Source organism: Triplophysa dalaica, chromosome 17, assembly GCF_015846415.1.
Source record: "Triplophysa dalaica isolate WHDGS20190420 chromosome 17, ASM1584641v1, whole genome shotgun sequence".
Classification (NCBI taxonomy): Eukaryota; Metazoa; Chordata; class Actinopteri; order Cypriniformes; family Nemacheilidae; genus Triplophysa; species Triplophysa dalaica.
In genome coordinates, this window is record NC_079558.1 from 1031884 (window position 1) to 1057413 (window position 25530).

Below are 25530 nucleotides of genomic sequence, written 5' to 3' on the forward strand. Positions count from 1 at the left end.
GTAAAGGTGATTATCGGAGCGAAATCGGAGTAATGGGCAAAACACTACCTCTGCCGAGCAGGTTTTTCGTACGACGTTTATAAGCTTTCCAAGATAAAAGAAAAACGTCTTACGCGTTTACATGACCAAATTTTTATCAGCTTATTAACCATAATCGGGAAAAGCATCTGTCTTTTTACGTAACAGACTATCGACGGTGACGTCAGTGTCTGCGAGAAACCCGGCAAGTGTCAAACGTCCATGTTAACACGGTTTATTACAATACATGTACAGGAAAGGAGTGAAAACAGGTTTCCTTTTAAGCTGATTTTTGATAGATATCTGTTTTTTTTTGCTTGCATGTAAATGTGATCTCTTCTGAAACCCTGCTGTCTCGAAGAAACAGAGACACAAAGAGATTTGTGATGTTTTGTTGTAGGTAGGAATATGTACATTGTCTGTGAGCTTTTTAAAAATAGACAAATTATTTGTAATATTGTGCAAAGTGGACAGCTTCTATAGAAAATGTTGTACATGTTGCTATTTTGCATTGTCCAGTATTGAAGCATAAACCTTTTAAGTTAAACTAACATATAAGTACAATTATAAGTAAAAAGTTAATAAGTCGATTATTTCAGATTGTTTAATGTAGCATCTTAATGTGAAGTTTAACACATTTGAACATTTTTAGTATTCTGACGTTAGCAAAGTAAAACTCAATTATTAATTCATTTTTATTTTTCATGCAGTGTTGCCTCCAGGCTAAAAATCTCCCCAAGCCGCAAAAATATTTTAACAGGTTTCATTTCTTTACTGAACTATGTTATGCAAGAACATCTTTTGAATAGTGGTTTTATAATGAGCTGCATAAAGTTGGGGGAAATCAGATCTCGCTAAGTACTAAAATGTTCCAATTCAGCAGAATACTCCTATTTAATGCATCAAAGAGATAGTCTTAAGAACAAAACCGGCGTGTCTTACATCTTACAGCCCGAGAAAGCCTTCTAGAAATGAACAGGCACAGATGTAAAATGCTGATGACACTGTTTTTAAACTGGGTTGATATCAAAGAGATACATGTCAATCGATCTTTTTTAGCCTTGTGGGTCACAGCCTTGCACCTGCCGGCTCACGCGCGCTCATTTCGAATAGCTGACGCCACTGAATCACGTAAGTGAGGAGAGAAGGTGTTCGCTTAACACGTTTCCGTCTTCCTTGCTGACCAGGTAATAGCAGCGCTCCAAAATGGCCTCCGGTAATAGAAACCTACATCAAATCTAATCCTCCAATCAGATTACGGCGTGCGGTAATTGACATCGTATTGAACGCGTTTGACTGTCCTCCAACAGTTAACTCTGGGACTGCCAGCGCAACAGAAATGAAAAGCTTAAATGATGTTTTATTCCATACGACGTTACTCTGTAGAACAAACAATGTACTAGTTTTGTGCCAGCGAGCGCTCCAAATGATTGATGCGTGTGGGGATCTTATACGCTACGATGCGGCGTCCCTTCGGACCGCAGGCGTTTTCCCACAGTTCATTGCAGTCCATGGGTCATTGGACTCTCCAAATAGCTCCTCGTGTGAGGCCCCGGCTCCCCGCTCGCAAGGAACACTGCGATTAAACAGTTTCGAACACAATGAGAAGTCAATCCTCGCGTCAAGTTTCGCCTCGTCGGTGGCGAACATCCGTAGAAATGAAAAAGTCGTGACTTTGACAGACGTCTGCGTGCTTTGGCAACCTAATGGCGGCGTTTTTCTCTTCTGATTGAAGAATTAATGATTCCTCCACATGTGTTTTAAGAGCTTTTAATGTGACACTGTCTGCTGCTCAATATCATTAAGGCTCATTTGAAATGTTATCGAAGACAAATGATCTCAATTAGAAACAAAATTTACGGCGGCAGAACTTTCCCTGTTGTCATTATGGTAAAATGGTCTCGAGTCTTATTCAGACGGTAGACTGTTTGATGATTAGGGGTTCATGAGAAATAGACACGGTCTGCGTGAGCAGAGAGTCACATTCCAACATCCATTATAAGCACATTACCTTGGATTGCAGCGGAGAACGGCTGCCCCTCTTTGAAAGATAAGGGCACGAGAAGGAGAAGAGGACGTCGCTTGGTCATTTCGGATTTTAACGACACATTTCTGGCACCAGACTGCCCAATAGCTCGAGAGCGCTCTTAGATCATCGGCCAGGGGTAATCTTCGCTGACAGCCTGTCTGGTCTGCGTTCACCTTGACCTCAGGTTTAATATACAGATATGGTCGCGTCGGGTCGCCGCACGCCCTTTACGAGCACAAAATACAGTTCGAGCGCACGAGCAGATGCACCAACAAACCCTCCAGGTGTGACGGCTCTTCTGTGACTCATTGGTCACATTCGAATGTTGTGCAGGGGTCAGGCGTGCTGTGTTTTTTAATTCGGATGGCGCTTGATTGTAATCGTGTACGGTTTACGGCGTTCAAATGGATAAATGTTTTGCGGGTGGATTACAGTCGTTTAAATGGAACATTAAATGGCAGTGATATCATGCGATTTGATTAAATGGCCTCCATTAGAATGATTGTTTTTTTAAGCCGTCTTGCCTGTTCACCGGTTGAGCATCATACTTAGACGTTCATTTCAGAGATGTCCATTGGGGTTAATAGTTAGATGGTGTTTAAAGATTACGTTAATGAGTTCTCAATGAGGATACTGGATATTCACACCGGGGCAAGTTGTCACACTTTTTTACATCAGTGAAAGCAAAGCTCAGGTTATACTTCAAAACTTTGAAATAGTTCAAGTAGTATACCCTCAGTAAACTTCTAGGTTTGTAGTTTTTGTACTGCAATTGAAGTTTTCTTTTATTAAACCTAACATTAAACTTATAGTATTTATTGTTTATACTTGAAATATACCTGTTATGTTATCCATGTTAGGTTGGAGCATTCACACAGAACACATGTGAAATAGCCTATATTTAAGCATTATTTAAAATATATAACTTTGGCCATAATACTAAAATATTTTATCCATGTGACCGTGTGAACACCTGAAAGATAAAAACAGGGACTTGCATATAATGAATGTAAATAATAACTTATGTTAAAACAAATTCATTGTACGTTTTTGTGGTCGGTCTACATGCACTGTGTGGGAGAATGTAATAGTCATGCCCGTCTCAGAGACAGAAGTTATTCTATACGATGGATAAGTGGCTTTTTCTGTGGAATGGATATATTTCTGCATTCCCCTGCTCAATGTTCAGTTATGACTGCAGTGGAGATTATGCTTTTTTAGGAGACTGCAGAAACACTAGAACACTTCAGAACTAAAATGGTAGAGCAGCTCGGTATTTTTGCAGGGAAAATATCTTCACAAATGGCCAGTCAGGAGATATTGATCAAATGAAAAGTGGATCTTGTTTAGTGATATCGCGCTTTTGATGCATTAGTGTAAGTGAAGTGAGGCTAGATTTACATCTGCTGGGATTGAGTTGTGGAGTGAGTGTTAGAGGTAAATGATTATCGTGCCTCTGAAATCTTTAGCCGGCACGTGAGACAGTAGTAAAGATGTACTTCTGCGCACCTGCATAAACCTTAGTGCACCTGCAACCATGCACATCATGTCATCTAATAATACAATAGTGGCCAGGAGGAGCAAAAATATGTAGGCTATTCTATATTTAATGTTCTTTTGTAGTATTATGTTCTTTATTTTTACTGCAGAATGACCAAAGGAATGCAAGGTTGTTTGCCCGTAGTGGATACATGCTTTGTGAACAAGGTTATAATCCTGTTTAACCCTTTTTATTTTATACTTCTACTCATAAGAAAGCAAAGCACTGATATGTTCAATTTCTCCTAGACTTCATCAGGATTAAATGGAGAGCAAATGGAAACTTGTGTCTCAGATATTCCTCATGAGAATGAGAGCCGTAATTCTAACAAATGTTTCTGAAGAGATCTCAACAATGTTATAAACTGAGATTTACAAAGTCTGCAATCAAAAGTGAAAATGATTGAAGATCTCGATATGAACTCAGTTTTACTCAAATTTACCCAACTCCAGATTATTTTGACTATACAATCGTACTCTTGATGTATTTTAATAATGGTTTCATTTGTTTCCCCATGCTGGTTTCTGTTATGAATTTAAATAATATCTTCGACCTTTATAGAACATTCTTTATGTCTCAAACTTCTGACCTATAGTAATGCATCTCAATTGCAACTGTTTTGCCTTTAAAGCAAATCCTCTTGTGTCTAAGGTAAATGTTGAGCCAGTAGTTCCACGAATTGGAGATTGGGAAGGTGAACTCTTTGAACAATGTTTTAGCATGAGAAGATAAAAGCGTACGGGTCTGTAACTCTGTATATGTGCAAGCACAAGCAGAATGTCTTTACTTCTGCCGTTGCTTCTCTCAGCAGTTTTTAAGCTCTTTCTGCTTTCACAATTAGATTTTAACATGTGACTGTGGGGCAGCGTGTTTTTTAATTTGTTCTTTGGTTTGTTTTGTATTGGGGTTTTTTGTGTTGAGAATTTATCTGCACGCGTACTATGAACCTGGAAACTACGGTCAAGAAAGTGGAAGCTTTCTGTCCTATTTAACATCATCATGCATTTTCACTTTTAAGTAAACGCACTTTAAAATTTCGACTAGGAAGTGCCACCGACCAATGGAAGTGAAGGGCACACATTTTACAGTTCCTCTGAGGGAAAGCCAAAGAACTGTTTCGGCATTACAAAACGATTGTAAGTCACATTGACAAAAGAAAGATTTTTAATATTGAGCCATTCAAGGTCAGCATTGAAAACAGGGCAGCGCTGGTTCTAATAGATGCTTATTTCTCTGTTAACCTTACCCATGTAATAGCGGTCTGGAGTTAATGAAATAAAATGGCAATTATATTCTACCTCGGCTCGGCCGCGACTGCAGTCAGAGGTCTTTACACACCAATGAGAATGGACATGCTGGAGCTCTGCCTGCGGACAAAATCATATCACAAACCTAATCTTTTATTCCATCCCTTAAACTACATCATTTGTCCATTTTATTAATAGAAACGTTTTGGAAAAAAAACACTTGGTCTAGACGATAAAGACACAGACTTTAACTACATTTTTGATAATTAGAATGCTTTAATCTGGGAAGAGTTTAATTAAATGCAGTAGGCTATATTAACATTAATCTTTATAACATTAAACTACTTTAGGGTGGATAGTGTTTAAGGATGCCGTTTAGATTCTGTTGGTTACTGAATTTTTACTATTTTCTTCTATTTTTAACATTAAAGAACCGCAATTCGTAACTTTAGCCTCTATATCGCCATCTCTGTTTGAAACAGAGAATTGCAGGTTACTTTATGCATCTTGTCGAATGATGTGAAACTGACAACTCTTCGTAAATCATTATGATACGCTTACCGTTGTGAATCGTGGCAAGAACTTCAAATATTTTCATGTACTTGCCATTTTTAACCAAAAGTCATTACAGATGTATAAAAGATATTGACCATTGGAAGTTTCTAAAAGTCAGTCTTTCAAAATGAATAGCCACTTCACATTCTTCTTAAAAAGAAGAGAATGCCATGAAGAGAAAAGATTTTACAAACTTTATTATCAAAATAAGTATAAAAATATAAATACTGTATAAAACAATGCGACAGCATTCAAACGACATGAACATAATGACCAATATTCTACAAATACACAATTCATTGTACAGTTCTAACTCTATGAGCTGAAATGAATCCACAGTTTGACAGAACCCATATAAACCTTCCACAGGAAAACCACCTCTTAACAGAGATATCAAGTAGTTTACACAATGATCATACTTGTAAAACATATTATACACATACTGCACCTATTTTAGACTTGGTCTGCGATAAAAGCTAAGCTTTTTTTTAATCGTTTTCTTCAGGTTTTTTTTTTGCCATTAACATCGATAGTGTAGAAAGCTACTATCAGTCACCTTGGTTATAAAACACATTGTCCACACCATTGATTACAACAAATCCCTACTCTTAAAAGGCATCTTTACTGATTCTTTTGAAGGGGGAAAAGAAGGAGAGATAGACCAGAGGAGGAAGGACAAAGTTAAAAAAGACATAGAATGAAGGAGCAGGAAAGAGAAGAGGGCATGTCTATGTGAAAAGTTCCCAGTAGTTCAAGTTTTGTATGCGTCACACAGCAGAGAACGGGGGAGGTTTCAGTAAGTACGTGTTCATTTAGTGCTCTGAGATCTTCAAGTGCGCTGCGTTGCATATCCAGTATTAAGTCTCTCTCTGGGACTCTTGCCCTATATACATATCCGCCAGTTTTTTGAACTGTGGTCCCCAGTGACTCAGATAATCGAAGTCCTGGTCCCCTTCGGTGGCGGCCGATTCAAGCGAGCTCAGAGACTCGGCCAAAGAGCCGCTGCCTTCGTAAGCATAGGTAGCCAAGGAGTCGTAAGGGGGCGCTGTGGGGTCTGAGTCGTTTTCTTGCAGTCGTCCATTGATAAAGTCTCTGACATCCGTGTTGTCCTTCAGCGGGGACGTGCGGCGGAACGGAAACAGCATTTCGGGCATTATGTCCCGTCGGAGTTTGTTGGTATCGATGACCTCGGGGTTACGGAGGGTTCCGATGTCGAAGGCCTGCGTGTCTTCCTCTCCGCCGCCCTCGTCGTTGTAGCTGACCACGTTGTCCCTCACGTCCTCTTTGGAGATGATCAAAGGCTCCTTTTTCTTTTGTCGCCGGAGGGCCGCGAACAACACCACGATCACTGTCGAGACGGAGACAAAAGAAAATGACCTCACCATGGTGTAAATAAGACTGAACAATGCTCTTTCATAGTCATGCATCCTCTAGGCCAGCGAGACACTAGACACCATGGTAAAAGAATTGTAGAAATGTAGTAAGGTACTTTTTTATAACATCAGCATCGTATTTGCAGCTAGTGTAAATTCAGGTGAACTTTTATAAGGCTCTTGTGATATCATTTAGTTTTTAATTGTATCAAAACTTTTTTAATATGTAAGCCTTAAAGGTTTTATAAGCCACCGTGTTCCAATCCATTGACAAAATTTACATTTATAGGAAACAAGAACTTTTAAAACCTCCAATATGGATCAACAATTTCATTCTCCACTTTAAGTTTTCATCGAATTCTAAGCTCTGACATAACTCACAATCAAATAAATATCATTTAAAATGATAAACAAAGAGCCAAAGACAGATTCGGAGTGCGACTGCTGTGGCAACCCGCAAGGCACACTCCACGGACCCACGAGACCTTATGATTAAGTTCACTTAATTCAATCAAGATGTGGCCATGCAATCAATGCTCAGGGACAATGAAGTCGTCTCGATCAACAAAAACAGAAGCACACAGTCAGCTGAAAAACTGCGGCCGGGCAAACGCTTTGGATGTGCTAGTTTTCACGGTGCTCAGAGAGGCAGATAGAGAAAGCGAGAGAAAGCGTGCATAATCTCAATCACTGCAGAGAAGAAAGAGCCGCTGCAGAATCACAGGCTGTTCTTGGATGGCTAAAGCAGAGCACAGATAAGACGCCCAGTAAAAACTGCACAGCACTACAGAGAGCTTAGCCCAAGATTCTGAGGAATGTTTCAAAAGGTGTCATGCGCTTAGGATACTCATGAATACAGAGAAGAAAGACGCAGTGTAATGTAGATAAAGACTTCATGCTGCCTGGAGCCATCACCTTGCAGTATTAAAACTGAAAATGAAAAGGTTTCTCTTTTCTTCTCTTACGTAGTACAAATTTGCAGGGTTCCAAAGGGGACATGAAGTTGAACTTCGGCGTATCTTTCTCACACAGTCACTTGTGGTATCCGCCACGCAAGATTCGACCCATTCAGCTGTGAATTGGAAGGCGATTGCAGCAGTTGTGATCTATACTTCCTAAATTAATCGACTTTTGTCTTCAAGTCATATTTTAAACGTCTCAATGTAACAAACATGAAGTATTAAGTTGAAGACTGTTCTTGACAGCTAGCTCATACTTGAGTTAAAAACCCATTTGAACCAATTGAAATTATTATAATAATAGTATGTTTCTACTCATAAATTTGCTTTAAACAGATATAATTTACGACAGATGGAATTACCAACAAAAAAATTACAAAACATAACCTCACTCGAATGCGCCTACATTCACTATAATTACGCTTCTGTTCAAACACAGAGTTAACCTAACTAACAGGTTAAAGCAATTATATAATAATTTGCGGGTAAATACAATACATTCGTTTTTCAAAGCGTTACAACTGCACCTCAACTGTTACAATTCAAGAGGATGACAATAATTATATTGTACTGTCACTGTTGGCATAAAATAATGAAACTTTGGTAGACGGTTTACAGTACTATGTGCATTACAAAGAAAAACATTGTCATAACTTATTCATTTTCATGTTGTTCATAACACTTTGAGACTCTTTCCTCCTTGAAATACAAAAGATGACATTTTGAGAAATATCTAAGTGGTTTTGTGTCCAGCCAATGTTGTTTGATTCCCAACATTCTTCAAAATACCTTCTTTTGTGTTCTGCCGAAGAAACACGTTTGGGATGGCATAAGGATGAATAAATGTTTAAAGAATTAACATTTTTAGGTCAACTATCCCTATATCCCTTCACAGCACTGTGTATAAACATTAGACTCTCCCCTTTGTCTATTTAAAACAAGGAAAAAAACAAGGGAAGGCTTAATGAGATCAGGCAGACCATAGTTCACAATGTTCATAGTTTGAGCCAGAAGAGGCGAGAAAAAAGAATTATGTCCATAAAAAGGGAACAGGTGCTGTAGTTTGCAGCTTGTTTTTCCTGTTCAGTGGCTGCTGTCTCTTCACAGCAGGTGAGCAGAGAGCTCGACCCAGCCTCCCACTCAGGTGTTAATTATGAAGAAGGCACGGCAGGGGGGCAACACGCTGTGTTCTGCCCAGCGCGGGGGCCCGCGGTGCAAGCAGGGCTCATCCTGTGATCTGGAAGGGAAATGCTGGTGGAGGAGTCTGGATGAGGAAAGCTCTCACTTGGGCCTATGCTCTTGTAGCGGTGCGTAGGGCGGGGTTCAGGGGGGCCATTAGCCAAATCTACGGGAAAGGGCGGGATGGAAACAACGTACAAGAGATGGTAAACCAAGAAGGGGAAAACAGGAAACAAAAAAGAAAGAAAGAGCGTGATATTTTGTTTAGCAGGTGTAGCTAAAAGGTTTATAATACAAGCTGTCAACTTAGCGCTGGCGGAAGAATTTAGGGGAAGAAAGTGAAAGTGGAGAAGGGGACGGGGTAGGGTGTCTGGTCTCAGTTTGCTAAAGAGAGGAGCAGTGGTGGACTAGATGGTGCCTGAGGGGGGACAGCAGAATATGAGATGGATAAAGTGGTCTGACACATGGCGCACAATAGTCTACAGTGTGTAATCGGCAAAAAATGAGTGAAACTATAGTCATACATCATTTTTTGTAGATATTAACAGAGAAAATCTTTAAGGAGCCATGTTCTATACTTAGTAGCGTTCGTTTTGTGTCATAAAAAGGTCAACAGTGCCACTGAAGAATCATTCAGTCAAAGGTTCCCTAAAAGAACCATTTCTATCTTTCTTTCTAAGTAGACCATTTTGCAAAACAACACAGGTCTGGAAGCACATTCTGTTTCAGTTTTTAACCTCTACAAAATGTTACCAACAGAACACAAATCAGAATGTGAAACAAACATCTTCAAGACTATATATTGCTGCTGTCCTTCTGAAAACTCGCTTCTCCATATTTTGTGATTTCTATTTATTGCAGTAAATCATAACTATTAGTCACCCTTTGTTTGTCACTGGGTTTTTTCAAATATCGAACAAAAAAGAGTATTAGAAGTGCTGGTCATGATATTTAATTATTTGGATTGTAAAGTGTTTTTGTTTTTTTCCGGAAAAGCAGCGAATTTGGATTGCGAAACGAGCCCGATAAAATGTGAAATCAGAAAACAATTAGCTAAAAACTGAAAAAGAAAATGGTTCTTGACCGGTGTTGTTGATATTTTGCAAATTGGTCTTTATAGTCTAAAGTAACCTTTATTTAACCCTTGTGCAACAGAAATTCTTTATGGAAGCGTTCAACCAAGAATAGTTCTTCTATGGCATCAAGAAGCACTTTTGTTTAAAATTGTAAAAATGTCGCACTAAACATGATTATTTAGTAAAATATTTTTTTCAACCATACCTTTCAGATAAAATCAACACTTTTTTATATAAAGGCCTAGTGTTACACTTGAAAATACCTCTGATTACTGAAAAATGTATTGTAAATGTGAACTTCTGATATATAACTGATGTAATGATTGTACTAACATAACGCTCTTCGAACTAAGCTAAACGAACACAAAGTATTTAAATCCATAGTATGAATACATTGAAGGCCACTAATGAAATCAAACAAACCCAACCGGCCTTGGCCAACACGAAAAATGAATAAATGAAATGTTCCTAAAATTCCTCAAAATATGACGTTTGGGCGATTCGTATGGGGTCAGACGGCAGGAAATGTTGACGGATTGCCTCTGGTTAGATTGGGGACGCGGTAGATGCACTCATGCAGTTTCAACAATTACTTATTGATGAACGTTTTAAAAGTAAGCACAACATATTTTTCCTTTTTCCCCTCAGAAGCACGCTGTACTCGACCGGCTGCTTTTTAAACCGCATTACTTCACAAAAAGGCACAAGTGGCGTTTTATGTCGTCAGGAAGAAGCGGGCGACCTACTTAAACCTCCGAAGAACACAAAGGCCTTTTTGTCAATTGCATACATTTAATAATGAAAGCTATTTTTCCCCACCGCTGCACTTTCCGAGCGAAGGGGGAAAGAGAGAGAGAGCACCTACTGTAATGTCTTAATGGAGAGGCCTACTTTTCATTGTCTGGAGGAAGTATTTGGAGACATTTTAAGGGGGAAAAGTTAATAAATAACAAGAATAAACAACAGAAAGGATGATGCACGGCCCACACTGCGCTGCTGCATCATCTGAAAACCAGGACAAGAGGTCGAGACGGGTTTCGCTTCGTTCGCCAGACGCTGCGTAACGTACAAGCGTTTATTCTTGGTTCGATGCATCAAAAAAAAGATTCGGGATACGTGTGCGGTTTTGAGATCCTATCACGACCGAATATGAGAACTTGGAGTGCGAACGGCCCATGTCTGCCTAGCAAATAAATCATTGTTATCAAACGTGTCACTTGCTTTGACAGATCCTACGCCTCCAAATGTTGTCCAAACTGGACGTCTCAAGAGTACCTGATAAAGTGTGGGGCACGGCTGGAGTTACTCACATATTCTTAGTTTCTTACCTTTAGTAACAGACAGCAGGCTTTGTTTTAAACCCCCACAGTTCTAAAGATTAGCTTCGGTGTGACTTAGATAGCACAACTACCCAACTTTTATATTCCACCACCTTCTGCGGGTTTTACAGCCAATCTGTGCCAATACAAATCAGTCTGGAACCATTAAATGTATTTCCACCAAAGGCCACACAACCTGTCTACCTACACCTGTTAGTTTTGCACTAGGAACCATTAACGTCAGAGACCGGTGACAGGGTGATGTTCTTTACGACAACACTAATACTGAAAAACTCTAGGTTGCAACCGAACATGTTCATTATAACCAGCAAAGCCGTGTCTACTAGAAGTGCTTGATGGGCCACGATGTGACATGCATTCAGCTGACATACACCTTTGTACACGCTGGAACACCATTTCAGCAACTTTATTTCAACCCAACCGAACATTGTGACCTCACATCAACGCCGGCTCATGAACAAACAACACAAACACACAGCATTGCCTGAGTGTGACTAACCAAACAAACCATGGCACTTCTTAGAGATTTTTTTTGAGAGTACATAAATGTGTATAGCGTTTTTCAAAATGAAATGTGCTACATTTGAGGCTTCACATCATGCATTAGAGTAAACACAAGCTAATGCATGTAAACAGTGCTGTGTGATCAAAGGTTCTATGTTGCCTAAAGACTCCTTAAAGAATGCCTGTATGTTTTATCCAAAAATAGAAAAACATGTTAGTGTGCCGACTTAAAGTAAAAGCTTATGCATTACAAGGCCGATCAATACTTACTGAGAAGTATTAAAATGCAGAGTAATATGGCCACTAGCGCTCCCGTGCTCAGACCGGCCGAGAGCAGCAGGGCTTCTGTGCTGCACGTCTGCACGTTTCCACGACTGTCGCAGGCGCAGACTCTGACCGACAGCGTGCTGGTGCTGCTCTGGATGGGGTAATCGTTGTCTGAGATGACCACAGGCAGCAGGTACAAGCTCATCTCTCTTCTGTTGAAACTGCCTCTGCGTGTCATGATCCTCGCTGTGTTATCTAGAAAGAAAGAGAAACGGATCCGAAGATACTGAAAGTGCTTTTTGTTTGTCAAGTTTAAATATGGAGTTATGATGAATAATGATAATTAAACATATATGCTGTTGGAATAAAGTAAACTTTGTAAAATGTTTTTTACAGAAATTTTATGTCTGTATTGATTTTAAAACACTGCCTGAGTAAAACAAACACGATATGAGAGTTAAAAGTAAAGTGTGTCATTTCTGTACAAGCCTCCCTCCGGTGGTGTAAACAGACGGTCCTGCCTACAAAGTCACACTATTGGTTGAGCCAATGTTGCTATGCCAGGCTAGTCAGGATGCAAAGCGAGCAATAGTTAAATAGCATTGATTGATGACTTTCTCCTATCTCAGCTTAATACACGGAGTCTGCGAGTAAGTAATTTAAGAATGAAAAATCACATGCATCACGTTTGAATGCATGTATTACTGCTGAAGTACCTTCGTTGTCGAAGATGGTGAAGTTTGGATTGATGGTGCTGAGACTGAAGACAAACTTGTGGCCAACGAGAGGTTCATCCGTGTCCACGGCACTTATGGTCTGAATGAGCTGGAAACAAAAAACACACTTAGCTTCACTATTTCTTTGTATTTCATTCATCCAGTTTATATTTGCATAAAACACGTCATACCTGACCGGCTTTGACGTTCTCGCATACAAAGGTCTCGTAGTACATGGCGAACTCGGGCGCATTGTCATTCACATCTCGTACTTTGATAAACACCGGGACTCTGGTTTGCAGGGCAGTACCTAGACGCAAGTGATGAATGTGTTTCAGCAATCGTGGGAGATATTCAGTTTGGATTCAAGAGTCTAATTTCACGTCTCTAAATTTGTCTGTCAGCTCTTTACCTCGGGCATGTAGTCCTCTACAGAAAACATGAATTAAACCACAACCAGGGATGACAGTTTGATTTTTGTCATCAGTCATTTACTGCTGTGCTGCAGTTTCAGCCGCCGCTGAGAACGTCTCGGGGCTCTGGAAGTTTTTTGCCCATCTAACATAAAGTTATCGCATTGTTTTAACCCTCATGTTCGTGCGAGGTCTGAGAGACCCGAAAACCGTTTTAAAAGCTCAGTTATGTATCAGGTTTATGTATCTTCATGATTTCCTCTAATCTTAATAGAACCTGTTTTTAAGCAACACTGGAAACTTGATAACATGCTTCAGAGATGATAAATAACGTCTGTGAGGGGTTTCAGGGTCCCTGGCTTTTAAAACAAAACATGAATAAATGCAAAAATCTAGACACACTCCCGACAAATATTTTTTCTTTATTTGTTTGATTTTGTTCAGTTTTTACAGTTTACGGGGATAAACTTACAACACTTTTGTATTTGACCGTCATGTTTCTAAAAAGTGTCTAAGGTATATGATAAAACAGCTTCAATATGATCTACCTATTGACTGCTTTAGCGGCAACAACATAAACAAATGTCATGTGGACAAAACGTAACTTTTGTAGACATATGCAAAGAATCTGTACCGTTGAGTTGTTTTAATTTAATTAAATTCAATTGATATACAGTAAAATATTAATATAAATTAGATAATTAGTTAAGTTAATTGTTATATAATAACCAAACAGACCGGAATTTACCTTCGGGTAACCTTATTTAAGATTACTCAAATTAAAACTTTGAAAATTTTGTTTATATTAAAATCTAATAAAATATTGCCCTAAAAATTATTGGAAAAACTAGAACGTAAACGAGAAATAAACATGATACCTCAAAAATAGACTGAAATAAGTTTAAGGCACTAAAATTGTATTGATAAAAAAAAAAGAATCTTAAATAGTAACAAATAATCACAAATAAACAAATCAATAATAATATTACCAAAGCAAATAACAGAATTGCTAAAAATTCAACATAAAATTCTCAAAATAAAGCTAATTAAAATTATACATCAAACTAAATTAAACTTAAAACAAATCTATATGTTCGGCCCTAGCATGTGAGATTGATGAAACCTTCTATACTGATCACCTTCTATATGATCACCTTCTAATGATCTAGTTGAATAGAAAATTCATTTTTTTTAAAACTGCATATTTTTTAAGTATATAAATCTTGGACTCCGAACAAACAGTAAAGCTATTCTGAGCAGAACAAGTGACTTAACACCTTTCAGTACAAAAACTGCATGCCATGCTTTAAAACTTGTTACGATTTCACAATCTGAATTCAAAAAACATTGAAACCCTTCCCTTGGCATTACTAAACTTAGTCTACTCTACAAAGGGAACAAAAAGAGAACAATTTGGCTGCATTGTAGCTCAGATTACCACCCAATCAAGAGTGAACATTGTCTCATTTCATATCTACGATACAAACTTACTGAGTTCTGTGGCCAGAACGGAGATGTTGTGCCATTTGGATGTTTCTCTATCCAGACCTTGCAGTGTGCTGATGGTACCATTGTTGGAATCGATGTTAAACAGCCTTTCCAGGTCTGTGTGGCGATCAATGGTGTATCTGAAACAAGAATGACTATAATGAATGCGAGACAATAGAGAGCTGATTATGGCCGGACGCGAGGACAGAACGTTCTGTGTTATAAGACGTTGTAAACATTCCCCATTGAAGAGTACATCGCACACCCAATAATAAAGAGTGGAGAACAGACAAACGAATAAATTAGCACAGAGTGGTTTAGTAGCGATGGAGAGGTTGTGGGTGTAACAATGTATACGTTGGATGGATTGTCCTGTAAGTCGCGTTAAAAGTACAGTTTTCCTGTAGCTCAGTGGTAAGAGCAAAGTGTTAACAACGCCAAGTTCGTGGGTTCGATCGTAAGGGATTGCACATACTTAGAAACAAATGTATAGGATAATGCAATGTAAGTCGCTTTGGATAAAAGTGTCTGCCAAATGCATAAATGTAAATGTAAAAGCATCACAATTTTGTGTACGTCAAATGGGGGCGGACCAACATCAAAACATCTCCAGCAATGTCTATAGGTGCTAGTTTTTAGATGATCAATTATGCGTTACGCAAAACCGCGTCTTAGCCCACGCAACTATCAATTATCTACAGGCACATATTGCGTGTTGTGAATTCAGAAGTGGTCGATTTGCGAGAGGCTGAATGCTAATCGCTCTGTTCATCCCCTGCCTTTTGTTTCCATGAAATAAGAAAAGGAAATCTTTCCTATTAAAGCCATTTATCAATGTCAACTTACATATTCTGCTGACATTTAAATATGCAACTGAGTGTGGCGTGCTTGAGGGAGCCAGACGGACAGGCTTTTCAAACGATCGCTCATAGTGCGAACACGGACAGGAGACGAGAGACAAGGCAGAGTCTTTCATATCAAGTTTTTGACTTATAGAAGTCAGAATTTCGAGGGGAGGGCTGAGGGGGTAAAACAGCGCTTGGATTCATCTTGCTAAACTTCCGCAGGGAAATCACCAACTGAGGCCCCATGAATAATTTTCTTCCCCCTGCCTTTACACACGCATGCACGCACGCTCGCACTCTTGGGGACATGTTGATGGATTAGATTTAACTGAGCACAAAACATCTGATCAGCAACCAAAATGTGAAAGGAGAATATGGATTCTGCTAGATTTTTGTACTGCGGGATGAATAGGGATGAGAAGAGGAACTTTTTGTAGGTGCAAACCATAGTTTTCTATGAGCTTTTATGCCATCTACATGCTAGTGTACTCATGCACAAAACCACAGAGACATTTCTCAAAATATCTTTTTTGTTCCAAAGAATAGTACTTTCCAAAAAGTCATACAGGTTTTGAACAACAATAGGGTGAATAAATGATGACAGACTTAAAATAATTGGGTGAACTCTCTCTTTATTTTGCGGCTTCCAATTTTCCCTCATAAATACATTTAGGTTGGACTGCAATTTCACTCCGAGTTTCATTTTCCTGTTTTCTCATTTCGTTCGCCTGTTGCACATTTTTATTCGCCCTTACGGAAAAGCAGCACTTGTTTGTTAGCTCGATATTCAAAGCATTTAATTAGCGTGTCGCTGTGTTCAAATCTCTATTGGACCGTTAAATGGCCTGTTACAATAGCCACGATTATCTGTTGACAGAAGCTTCCTTATTAGCTAAATCAGCCTGGAGTTTGTAATGAAACTAATATAATGAGTGCAGCAAGATTGGAAGCGAGTGCAACACTAAGGCCATAAACATCAATTTCACAACACAAAAACATTCAAGGTTTTTTTTCAGGGTTATATCCATGATCTTTTGAGACCGAACAGTTCATTGATCTAAGAAAACATATTGCTCCTTTCTTAACTCGCAACATCTTCCCTAGTGTAATGGAAGATTTATTGAAACAGAGCTGCAACATATGAGCCATTTAAAACATGTGACCACACAACGGATTCTGAAAATTCTGTCATCATTTATTCACCCCAAACCTGTCTCGGACTTAGTCTTCTGTGGAACACAAACTAAGATATTTTGAGAAATGTCTCAGTTTGTCCATAAAATGGAAGTCAATGGGGGTCAATGCTGTCTTCAAAATATCTTCTTTTGTGTTCTGCAAAAGAAAGATAGCCATACATGTTTGGAATGACACGGGAGTAAGTAAACAATGAAAGACATTTTGGGTGAACTAATCCCTTTAATTCCCCACCAAAATCTGGCAAAGCATGTATCATGAAGCAATTTAGACAAATATTTGGTGTCAAACATCGAATGTTGTGACCCATCTTCAATACATTTGCCAGACAAAGAAACGTTTAATATATTCAAATAATATTTGTATCACTACTCTGTACTGACTCAAACCCGCCCCCTTCGCTCTAACAATGCCTTATTATGTTCTTAAAATCAACTGATGGTTACTCACTTGATCATGTGATTGACCATATCCGGGTCCCGGGCCGTCACCGTGCCAATCGAGCTCCCGCCAGGGGTGTCCTCATCCACTTCGAAAATGTACAGAGCCCGACTGAAGACCGGCGGTTCGTCCACATCGGTGACCGTGATCCTGACCACCGCCGTGTCGCTGAAAGGCCCCAGATGCTCGAACCGTCGATCTACGTGCGTGTTGGTCACCTGCACCCGCAGCGAGTATGACCTTTTAGTCTCATAATCCAGTAGCTGAAAGAGAGAAGGTCACGAGGGAGAAGATAACATGTTAGGCGGATCCTCACGTCCCGTCTGAATAAAAGGAAGGCTTACATTTCAGATCTGTTTCAGCTCCGCGCGGATTAACGGTGCGGTCCGGCTAAACTTTTGTGAATCGAAACCCCGTCAGTTTTCGATACTTTTATTGCAGAGCCCTTATCGCTGCCCCTTTCTTTCGAGCTGAATGTCTTTTCTAATAAAGGCAGAGCACATCGTCCATTCAGTGCTGCCTTTTAATTATGGAACGATTAAAGACTCAAGGTGCGATATTTTACCTTTCGTCCATTCAGGCCTGCTATCTTTTATTCTAGTTCAAGCAATAAGATTTGCATAATTGCCTAAGTCCCGTCAAAGCCTGACCCAACATCGAATGGATCCCAGCACTATACAAAAGGCAAAAAGGACTTTTTTGGTTGTGAATAGTATTAAGCACCTTTGTAAAGTTGAGAGGACACGAAGGCTTCAATTTAGAGGATTACTTTCTATACACTTTCCTTCGTACCGGTGCGCACATGCGGGGAGAATGGAAACGAAGAAAAAGCCGCAGGATTTTATTGCAAATGTAATGTATAAAACATGAGATATAGGTGCTGTTTACCCGTTTCACAGTTATAACTCCTTCCTGGCTGGTTCCGTCCGTGATCACATTAAACACTTCTTGGCCATCTCCATCCAGGATGGAGTACCACAACTCTGCGTTCTCGCCAACGTCGGCGTCGTACGCTTTGATCCGGCCCACCGACGAGCCGATGTTGGCCGACTCCGGCGTGGAGAGATGGTAAGTGCCTAGAGGAGGGAGAAAAGGAAAAATAAATCAATTGAGTAAACAGTCAGGTGTTTGTACGGACTCTTTGTTCTCAACCGAGGCGCTCCGGCGTGTATTTGTCAATTTATTTATCCTCCTCTCGGGGGAGAAGCAAAGCTGCGTCTCTGTGGTTATTCTTTAATAGAATTTCAGCTCCGATGAGCCATTGGAGGAGGTTCCTTTTAAACCAGAACTGTTTCTGATGTGCCTCTTGTATTGGATTTGAGACTTTGGCATAAAGAGAGATTATCACCCCAAATGAAGCTCTTGCAGCCTCTCTCTCTCTCTCTCTGTATTTACCTCCTCTCTCGTTCTAAAAGCTTCTTTCTGTAGAAATTTTGTTCTGGGTTCATATTAGTCAGTCGGAGAATTGGCTGTACATTCCAGATGAGTTTGTGCCTGTGTGGCCTTTGAAACGTGACACATAAATGCAAAACATCCAAACAACTTCATTCAACGGCCTTATTCCGTATGCTGATGTGATGTCTATTTGCAAGTCCAAGCGATGTGGAGTTCATAAACATCCTCATAATCTTGCATAAATTATTAATAGTTGATGGGCAAACAACTTTAATTAAGATCCTTCAGACTTGCAAAAGGCCAATTTTTTGGAGTGCACATTGCAACCTCACTGCTAGATGCCGCTAAAGTTCATACACTGGACCTTTAAATCGGCCATATTCCACACTTCATCCCTGAAGTTTAATAAGAGGAAGGACAGATAAGAATATTTGAACTGTCTACGTATTACTTTTATTTCAAAATTGATTCGAACATAGTTATGGGTACAAATCCCAGCGAACTCATGACAGCCAGAAACTTTTGATAAATGGGCTTGTCAGCTGCGTAAATGTTATATAAACGAAAAACCACAACATGCACTTGAAAGACTTGCTTACTGTGGGGAAATCGAGGTGGACTATTGTTGACGTCCAGAAGGGTGATGTTGACCGTAGCGGTCCCAGAGAGCCCACCCATCTGTCCAGCCATGTCCTTAGCTTGAATCACCACCTGATAGTGTTCCCGATTCTCTCGGATCATGTTCGGAAGGGCCGTCCTTATGACGCCTGACAAAGAAGATAAGCACAGGTTTTGTTTGGTGCACCCTAATGAGCGTTCGGTCTTCTTTATTTATATGTTAATGTCACGCTAAAATAAGACGGTCGGATGAGATGAAACCAAGGAGATGAATTCAATGCCTTTGGGTATTTTAAAGAGAGTTTTAATTGAGCAGGATGTCAATCTTTAAATCTTGTTGTGATAAGGTTATTAGTGTATATGAAAGCTGATAAGGCAGATGGAGAACTGCCAGATACCTCACTGGAGAAATGTGTCGATGTCAAAATAAAATTGCTTTGTGGTTGCTAAGGTTCTGGGTTATGTGCACTGCCATTGTGGTTGCTAGGGTGTTCTGGGCTTAAAGTGACGATTCTCCAAAAAATGAAGACTCATTTACTCATCCTCTTGTCATATCAAAACGCATGACTTACTTTCTGAATGTTGGTAACCGAACAATGGCAAAACCCAGTTTTGTGTCTATATACAACAACTCAATGTGCAATGCGATTGTTCATTCTTCAAAATATCTTCTTCTGTGTTTTGCGGAAGAAAACTTGATTGGTTTGAATCCCAGGGAACGTGCGTATCGAATAAATGTATACATAATATAATGTATAAATGTAAATCTATTTGAATGAAAGTCTCTGCCAAATGCATGCTGTAAATGTACCATTAATGTAAATACCAATATCATTTCAAAATGTGCTTTCTCTGTAATATCTGTTCAACCTACCAGTTTCAGGTTCCACTGAGAAATACGGCTGGCCCTGCAGTATGCTGTAAACCAGCTTGGCGCTGTTTCCATACGCTTCATCATCTGCATCAGTGGCGGTGACTCGCATTACAAATGCACCTTGAGAAAGCAAGCGAAAGAGAGAATTTTAGAGATTTATGCACAAACATTTCCTGGAATTTCAGACTCAACAAGCCCCAAAGAATCTGTAAAACGTGATTCACACATCCATAAAACCTTAACCTGGATTAAAGATGCACCATGACCCATATGTATCTAAAATGTGGGTATGTAGACACGCCGCCACCACTCCCCCAAATCCCAACACGAGCTGCGATCAAGGGGAATGATCGATCGCTTTACGCGCTTTCATCTTCCTTATCTTAGTGTGTTGCTTATCTAAATCCTGGTCTCATAATTACTCCGGCAGCGCGGTGGGATGGACGCGTCTTTAATTGTAGGTTTTCTTTCGCTGGCTCTCTCGTCAGGTCACTCCATTCATTTTCTGCTCTGATGCAATCTGCCGTATGTCGCTGTGAAACGTCGGCTAATAATCTGATCAAAAAACATTATAATTAGACCAATTAATCCAAAACCAACGTGATTTTGGGGGGTTTCGTTTTCCAGCTTGACACCACTTTGGACAGTTATTGGAGGAAAAATACAAATGTGTATGGTATAAAAAGCTCTATTAAATCTGCTTAAATGAAATGCTTAAATGAAGCAACGAGCCACTAAAGGGCTTGCCTTATAGTGCATTTACAATCCAAAAGTGTGCCTTCCAATCAGATTGTGCCAAATGATGTTCATAAAATGACCTAAGACTGCTGTGTACCAATAACAAACAACAGTTTGATCTTGTGTTGCCTTCAGATAGAACAGCTTTTGGTCAGCAAAATTCAAGGACAAAATCACTCACATTCCTGTTTGCTAACAGCCACGCTTTCCATTACAATCCCGCCCCCGTCGAGTTGCTTCCACTGCTTCGTTTTTTTGTCGTATATACTACTGACATCTTACTGTTCCGTCTTCAGAATTCCTTTGGAGGTGACTTCACGTTTTCTCAGCCTCACCTTTTGAAGGTGGACCGAATGCCGTGTTGTTTCTGCCATGGATCAGCGGCGTCCTTGGCATCGACAAGACCTCCGACGAGCACCGTTCGCTCTCCGAACGACTCGGAGAATACTAATGAACGAAGAAACATCTGTCGCCCTCCGATCCCATTCCGATAACACGGAGAGAAACAGAGGCTCTGTCTTCATGGATGGCCAGATCTGATTAACGGCGAGCACGTTCGCAACACATGGCCGGTTTGTACGGTTTAAAAGCGGGTGCCGCCACGACCCCTCGGCTTGGCAAGCGGAGCTGTTCGTGAATTCATGCACAGCCAGTAGAAAGTAAGAGGTGAAGCGTCAAATGAACACAGCGTCCCATTTACGTTCGAGGGCCATGGATGATGAAACTGTGAACCCGATGGAGCAATAAAGAAATGAAAGGATGAACAAGCTCGCTGGAAAAAGAAAGGGAAAAGATTGACGCAGCTTGGGTTTCAGAGGCCGTGGAGGAAAAATACTGTTGCTTGCTTTTGGCAGATTCTGTTGAATAAATAACTCCCCACCCAGAGTCAAAGCGGCTGGAACATTACATGCGTTTACATTCGATTGAAATGAGAATCAGAAGTGACAGTGAAACGGACCAACCTGCCATTTATCGTGTTAAGAATGTGTAAAACAACATGGCCTGTACTCAAGCTTGCAAAACACAGGTACCGTTGAGAAACCCAAGTGTCTCAACAGAGAGGATCAGGCGCTGTAATGGAAGAACCAAACAGAGAGTCCCTGAAGCATGAGTGATCCTGCACGTGTCTGAAAAGATGACTGCTAGTGTTTCAAGCCTGAGGGATCTATTTTACAACAAACTCCACAGCAATAATCTCCACTCTCCAATGAGAGACCTACTGAATAAAAAAATTCCAGTAGTTTTAAAGGGAACGAGTGTAGTTTTTATTAAACGTTTGAAACACTACTTTTCGAGTAGCTGATGTGTGGACAGATGTCCTTCAGAATCCCGACTCATTGGTTGATCTTCTTCGAGACAGCAAACACTGCAAATTCATAAACTGAAAGTATTGGAAAAGTATGAATTTCATGTTTGCCAACGTTTCCATTGTGTCAAGCATTCTCAAACAATACTTCATGAACCGACAAACCCAACTTCACCAAGACATACAAACACTTCAAGCATAATTTCCTCATTTCCTTGTGATTAGTCTTTGATTCAGTCGGCGGTCACAATGATTAAGATCCACAATGATTATCTTATCATAGCACAAATCTTTAATCAAAGCCGGCTGCCTTGTTTTTGTCGCAACCGCAAATGAGTTTTGATTCATTTGCGATAAACCTGCGGGTTAATTTGTCGCTCGGTGAAAAGTAATTGATTTCTAGCCGCAGCATCCCGTTCGTTTACTTGGATTCTTTTCGGCTTCTTCTAATGGGTATACATTTGCCGATAATTGAACGAATTCAGACGAGATATCGGAAGATCTTTATCCTTCCTGCGAATCACATGAAGTGTGCGTTTGGCGTAGTTTTAATCAGCGATGATGATGAAGTGGCTGGGGAACTTTTCTACTCAAAGTGCAATCATTTTCAATTATCCTCTATGGGAGCTTTTGTTTTTCAGCGCGGTTTGTCCAGAACTACTTCGATTTGGACTGAATTTGGAGGCACTTTGGCATAATTTGGGTTCTTGTGTGAGTGAGTGTATGATTGAGTTAATGACGCAGGACTTCTTGCAAAAATAACTTGCACCTGGATGTGAAAATCTACATAAAAGCTAAATGTTTTTACCATTAGATGCAAACTGTTGTTTGTCAGTGTCACCACTTAAAAAACAAGTAATTGTTAATAGTTTAGTCCCGAAAGAATATTCTGTCATTATTTATTGACCCTAGTGACTAATCCAATAAGCACGTTTAGAGGACATCTTTAAGAATACACACACAACCATCAACCAAACTATAAACCCGATTTTTACTCACCAACATTAGACATCTCTGAAACGCTGGCCACAAAGGTGTCCTTGGCAAACTTTGGCTCGTTGTCATTAATGTCGTGAATCTTGATGACGAACTCAGAGGCCCTTTCAAGATCCTGTCCAGAGGTTTTGTTGACCGCTTTGGCGCTCAGGGTGTACGAAGCTTTTTCTTCCCTGTCTAGCCTCCTGATCGCGTGGATGTCACCCGAATTCTCGTCGATCTCAAATACAGTTCCAGCCCCGTCTCCGGTCAGCACGTACTTCACGCTTCCATCTTCGGCATCCATGTCTGAGTGAAGCTTAAAAAGAGCAAAGAGAGTTTCAGGACGTGAAAATCTACATAATCGTTTCACTGGGATTAACTGTTTTCTGAATTTGCTGTTTTCTTAGCGTGTGGCTGGCAAATTGTTCGCAAATATGCTCAGTCTGTGTAGCCAAAATGTTCAGCTACTGGCCTTAAACCTTGTGCAAATAGAAACAGAAGTTAAACCATTTGCTAAACACAGTTAAAGCCTTTCTGGTGGAAGTCAGAATGTGTGTCGTGAGCAATGTTTTTAAATGAGTTCCGAGTATGAATGTGAATTTGCTCAAAGGTCCGGGCGGATATAATTTTCTTTTTGTTGGTAAAACTAGTACTTCACTCATTTACATCAGCATCCGTAATAACTTCAAAATTCTTACATGGATTTTCTTTTTTGTATTATTACTTTTGAATGACAAACGCACCCGCAAATGATGATCTAGACATTATCTCTTGAGCACAGACTTTAGGAGGCAGAAAGGGCCCGCGTTTGCTATGGTTGATGGCATATGCCAGATATCTTGGAAAACTGTCAATAGCATCCTGTACTTTCAGGCTGTGGAGGAAAGATATGACCTGTATTTGTTCAGAACAGTTGCAATTACACAAAACGCTCCTTCAGAGCAGAACTTTCATTTTACACCTGTCTCTTAGCAACAGGAGGAAGCTGGGCAACCCTCTTCATCTGATTGCATTTCCTTTTTGTCTGATGAGAATTTTACATGAGGAGGCCAAACCTGTGACAGCTTACACCACACTGGACAAAATATCCAATCAGTTCAGACACCATGAAGTTTTTCATATTAATAAATTATCAAACCACATCACACGCAGTGACTAAATTTCTTACAAACCACATCACAGAAAGCAAAGGACATTTCATTTATTTATTTATCCTATTTAGAATAAAAGCATGGAATTAAAGGGGTCATATGGCGCGAATACGTGTTTTTCTGTGTATTTGGTGTGTTACAAGTTGCATGTATTAGACATGTAAAATTGCAAAAATCAAATTGTGGGAACAACAGATGCATTCTTTTTAAAAGTGAATGCGAACCCAGATCTGCCTGAAACGCCTCGTGTAACCACACCCCCACAAATCTACGTCAGTTCGTGGTATGATTTGACTAATACAGGTGGGTTTACCTGCGAGTACAGTTGCTTATAAAAGGCGTTACATTTCCATCACACCCTTCCCGTATTCGACCAATCACTACGCACTAGTTAACTGGCCAATCATAGCACGCTTATCAGAGCTTTGTAAAAAATCTGCGCGTTTCAGAGAGGCAAAGAGGAGATACCAACATGCAATGTATATGCAAAATACAGCGTTTTTTTATTGCACTACATCTAAAACAAACGATAATATTAGTTTTAGCCGTATCATATGACCCCTTTAAATGTAAATACGATCTTTGAATAAACTTTCACAAAAGACCAAACATCTGGCATTTTTTTCTGAATTAATCTAAAGGATGGAAGACACAAGAAAGCATTTCATGTATGTCGTTACGTCATGTAGAGAGAACCAATTAAATTTCATTTAAATGACAGAGAATAATACATATTTTGCCAATTTCATTGTGACTGAATCTATAAAACATAGAATTTGGCAGGACTGCATATTCACTCATCGGATCTAAAGTGAGGTTGATCAGGACGAAGCTTTTCTCTCCTTCACGCCGCCGTTCTTACATCCAACTTGGAATGTAGTCCAAATAAGAGTCTGTGTGCTGTAGCGAAGAAAGTAGCTGTCGCTCATAATGCATTGATGTTATTGTGAGTGCTGTCAGTACAACAAAATTACAACAGTATTCTCTGCGGAGGCTTATGTTCGTCAGGTGTTTCCGACTTCATGGCGTATGGTCTCGAAATACCGCGATGTCATACGCCGATCGATCGGTCTGCAGCACTCCATAAAGTAGAACTTACCCACCCGAATCTGCATCACTTGCTGTATTTAACAGTATGTGAAATAAAGCGATATTAAATCGGCTAGTTTGCCGTTTTGTTACTACCAGAATAGTAACATGTATAATTTATTATTCGCCGTGTCCATGTTCTTCTCGAATTCCTAGCTTATACAAACTTCAAGTAGGTATCGCATCAAAACTATGTC

At 39.9% G+C, this 25530-nt stretch overlaps 1 protein-coding gene across 3 annotated transcripts in view; it reads right to left on the bottom strand.

Annotated features, from left to right (window-relative positions):
* Window positions 1-5569: 5569 nt before the first annotated feature.
* LOC130439158 (cadherin-10) overlaps window positions 5570-25530 on the bottom strand; it is a 39848-nt gene continuing 19887 nt past the window's right edge. For 2 of the 3 annotated variants that reach the window (XM_056771615.1, XM_056771614.1), the window contains exons 3-12: window positions 23115-23409; window positions 20072-20191; window positions 19179-19346; window positions 18073-18260; window positions 17194-17447; window positions 14708-14844; window positions 12995-13113; window positions 12804-12912; window positions 12091-12342; window positions 5570-6737 (exon numbers count right to left, since the gene is read on the bottom strand). In XM_056771615.1, the coding sequence (XP_056627593.1) occupies window positions 6247-6737; window positions 12091-12342; window positions 12804-12912; window positions 12995-13113; window positions 14708-14844; window positions 17194-17447; window positions 18073-18260; window positions 19179-19346; window positions 20072-20191; window positions 23115-23409 (2133 nt within the window). In that variant the 3' untranslated portion in view covers window positions 5570-6246. The remainder of the gene's footprint in view (window positions 6738-12090; window positions 12343-12803; window positions 12913-12994; window positions 13114-14707; window positions 14845-17193; window positions 17448-18072; window positions 18261-19178; window positions 19347-20071; window positions 20192-23114; window positions 23410-25530) is intronic. The other variant, XM_056771616.1, reaches the window with a different exon arrangement.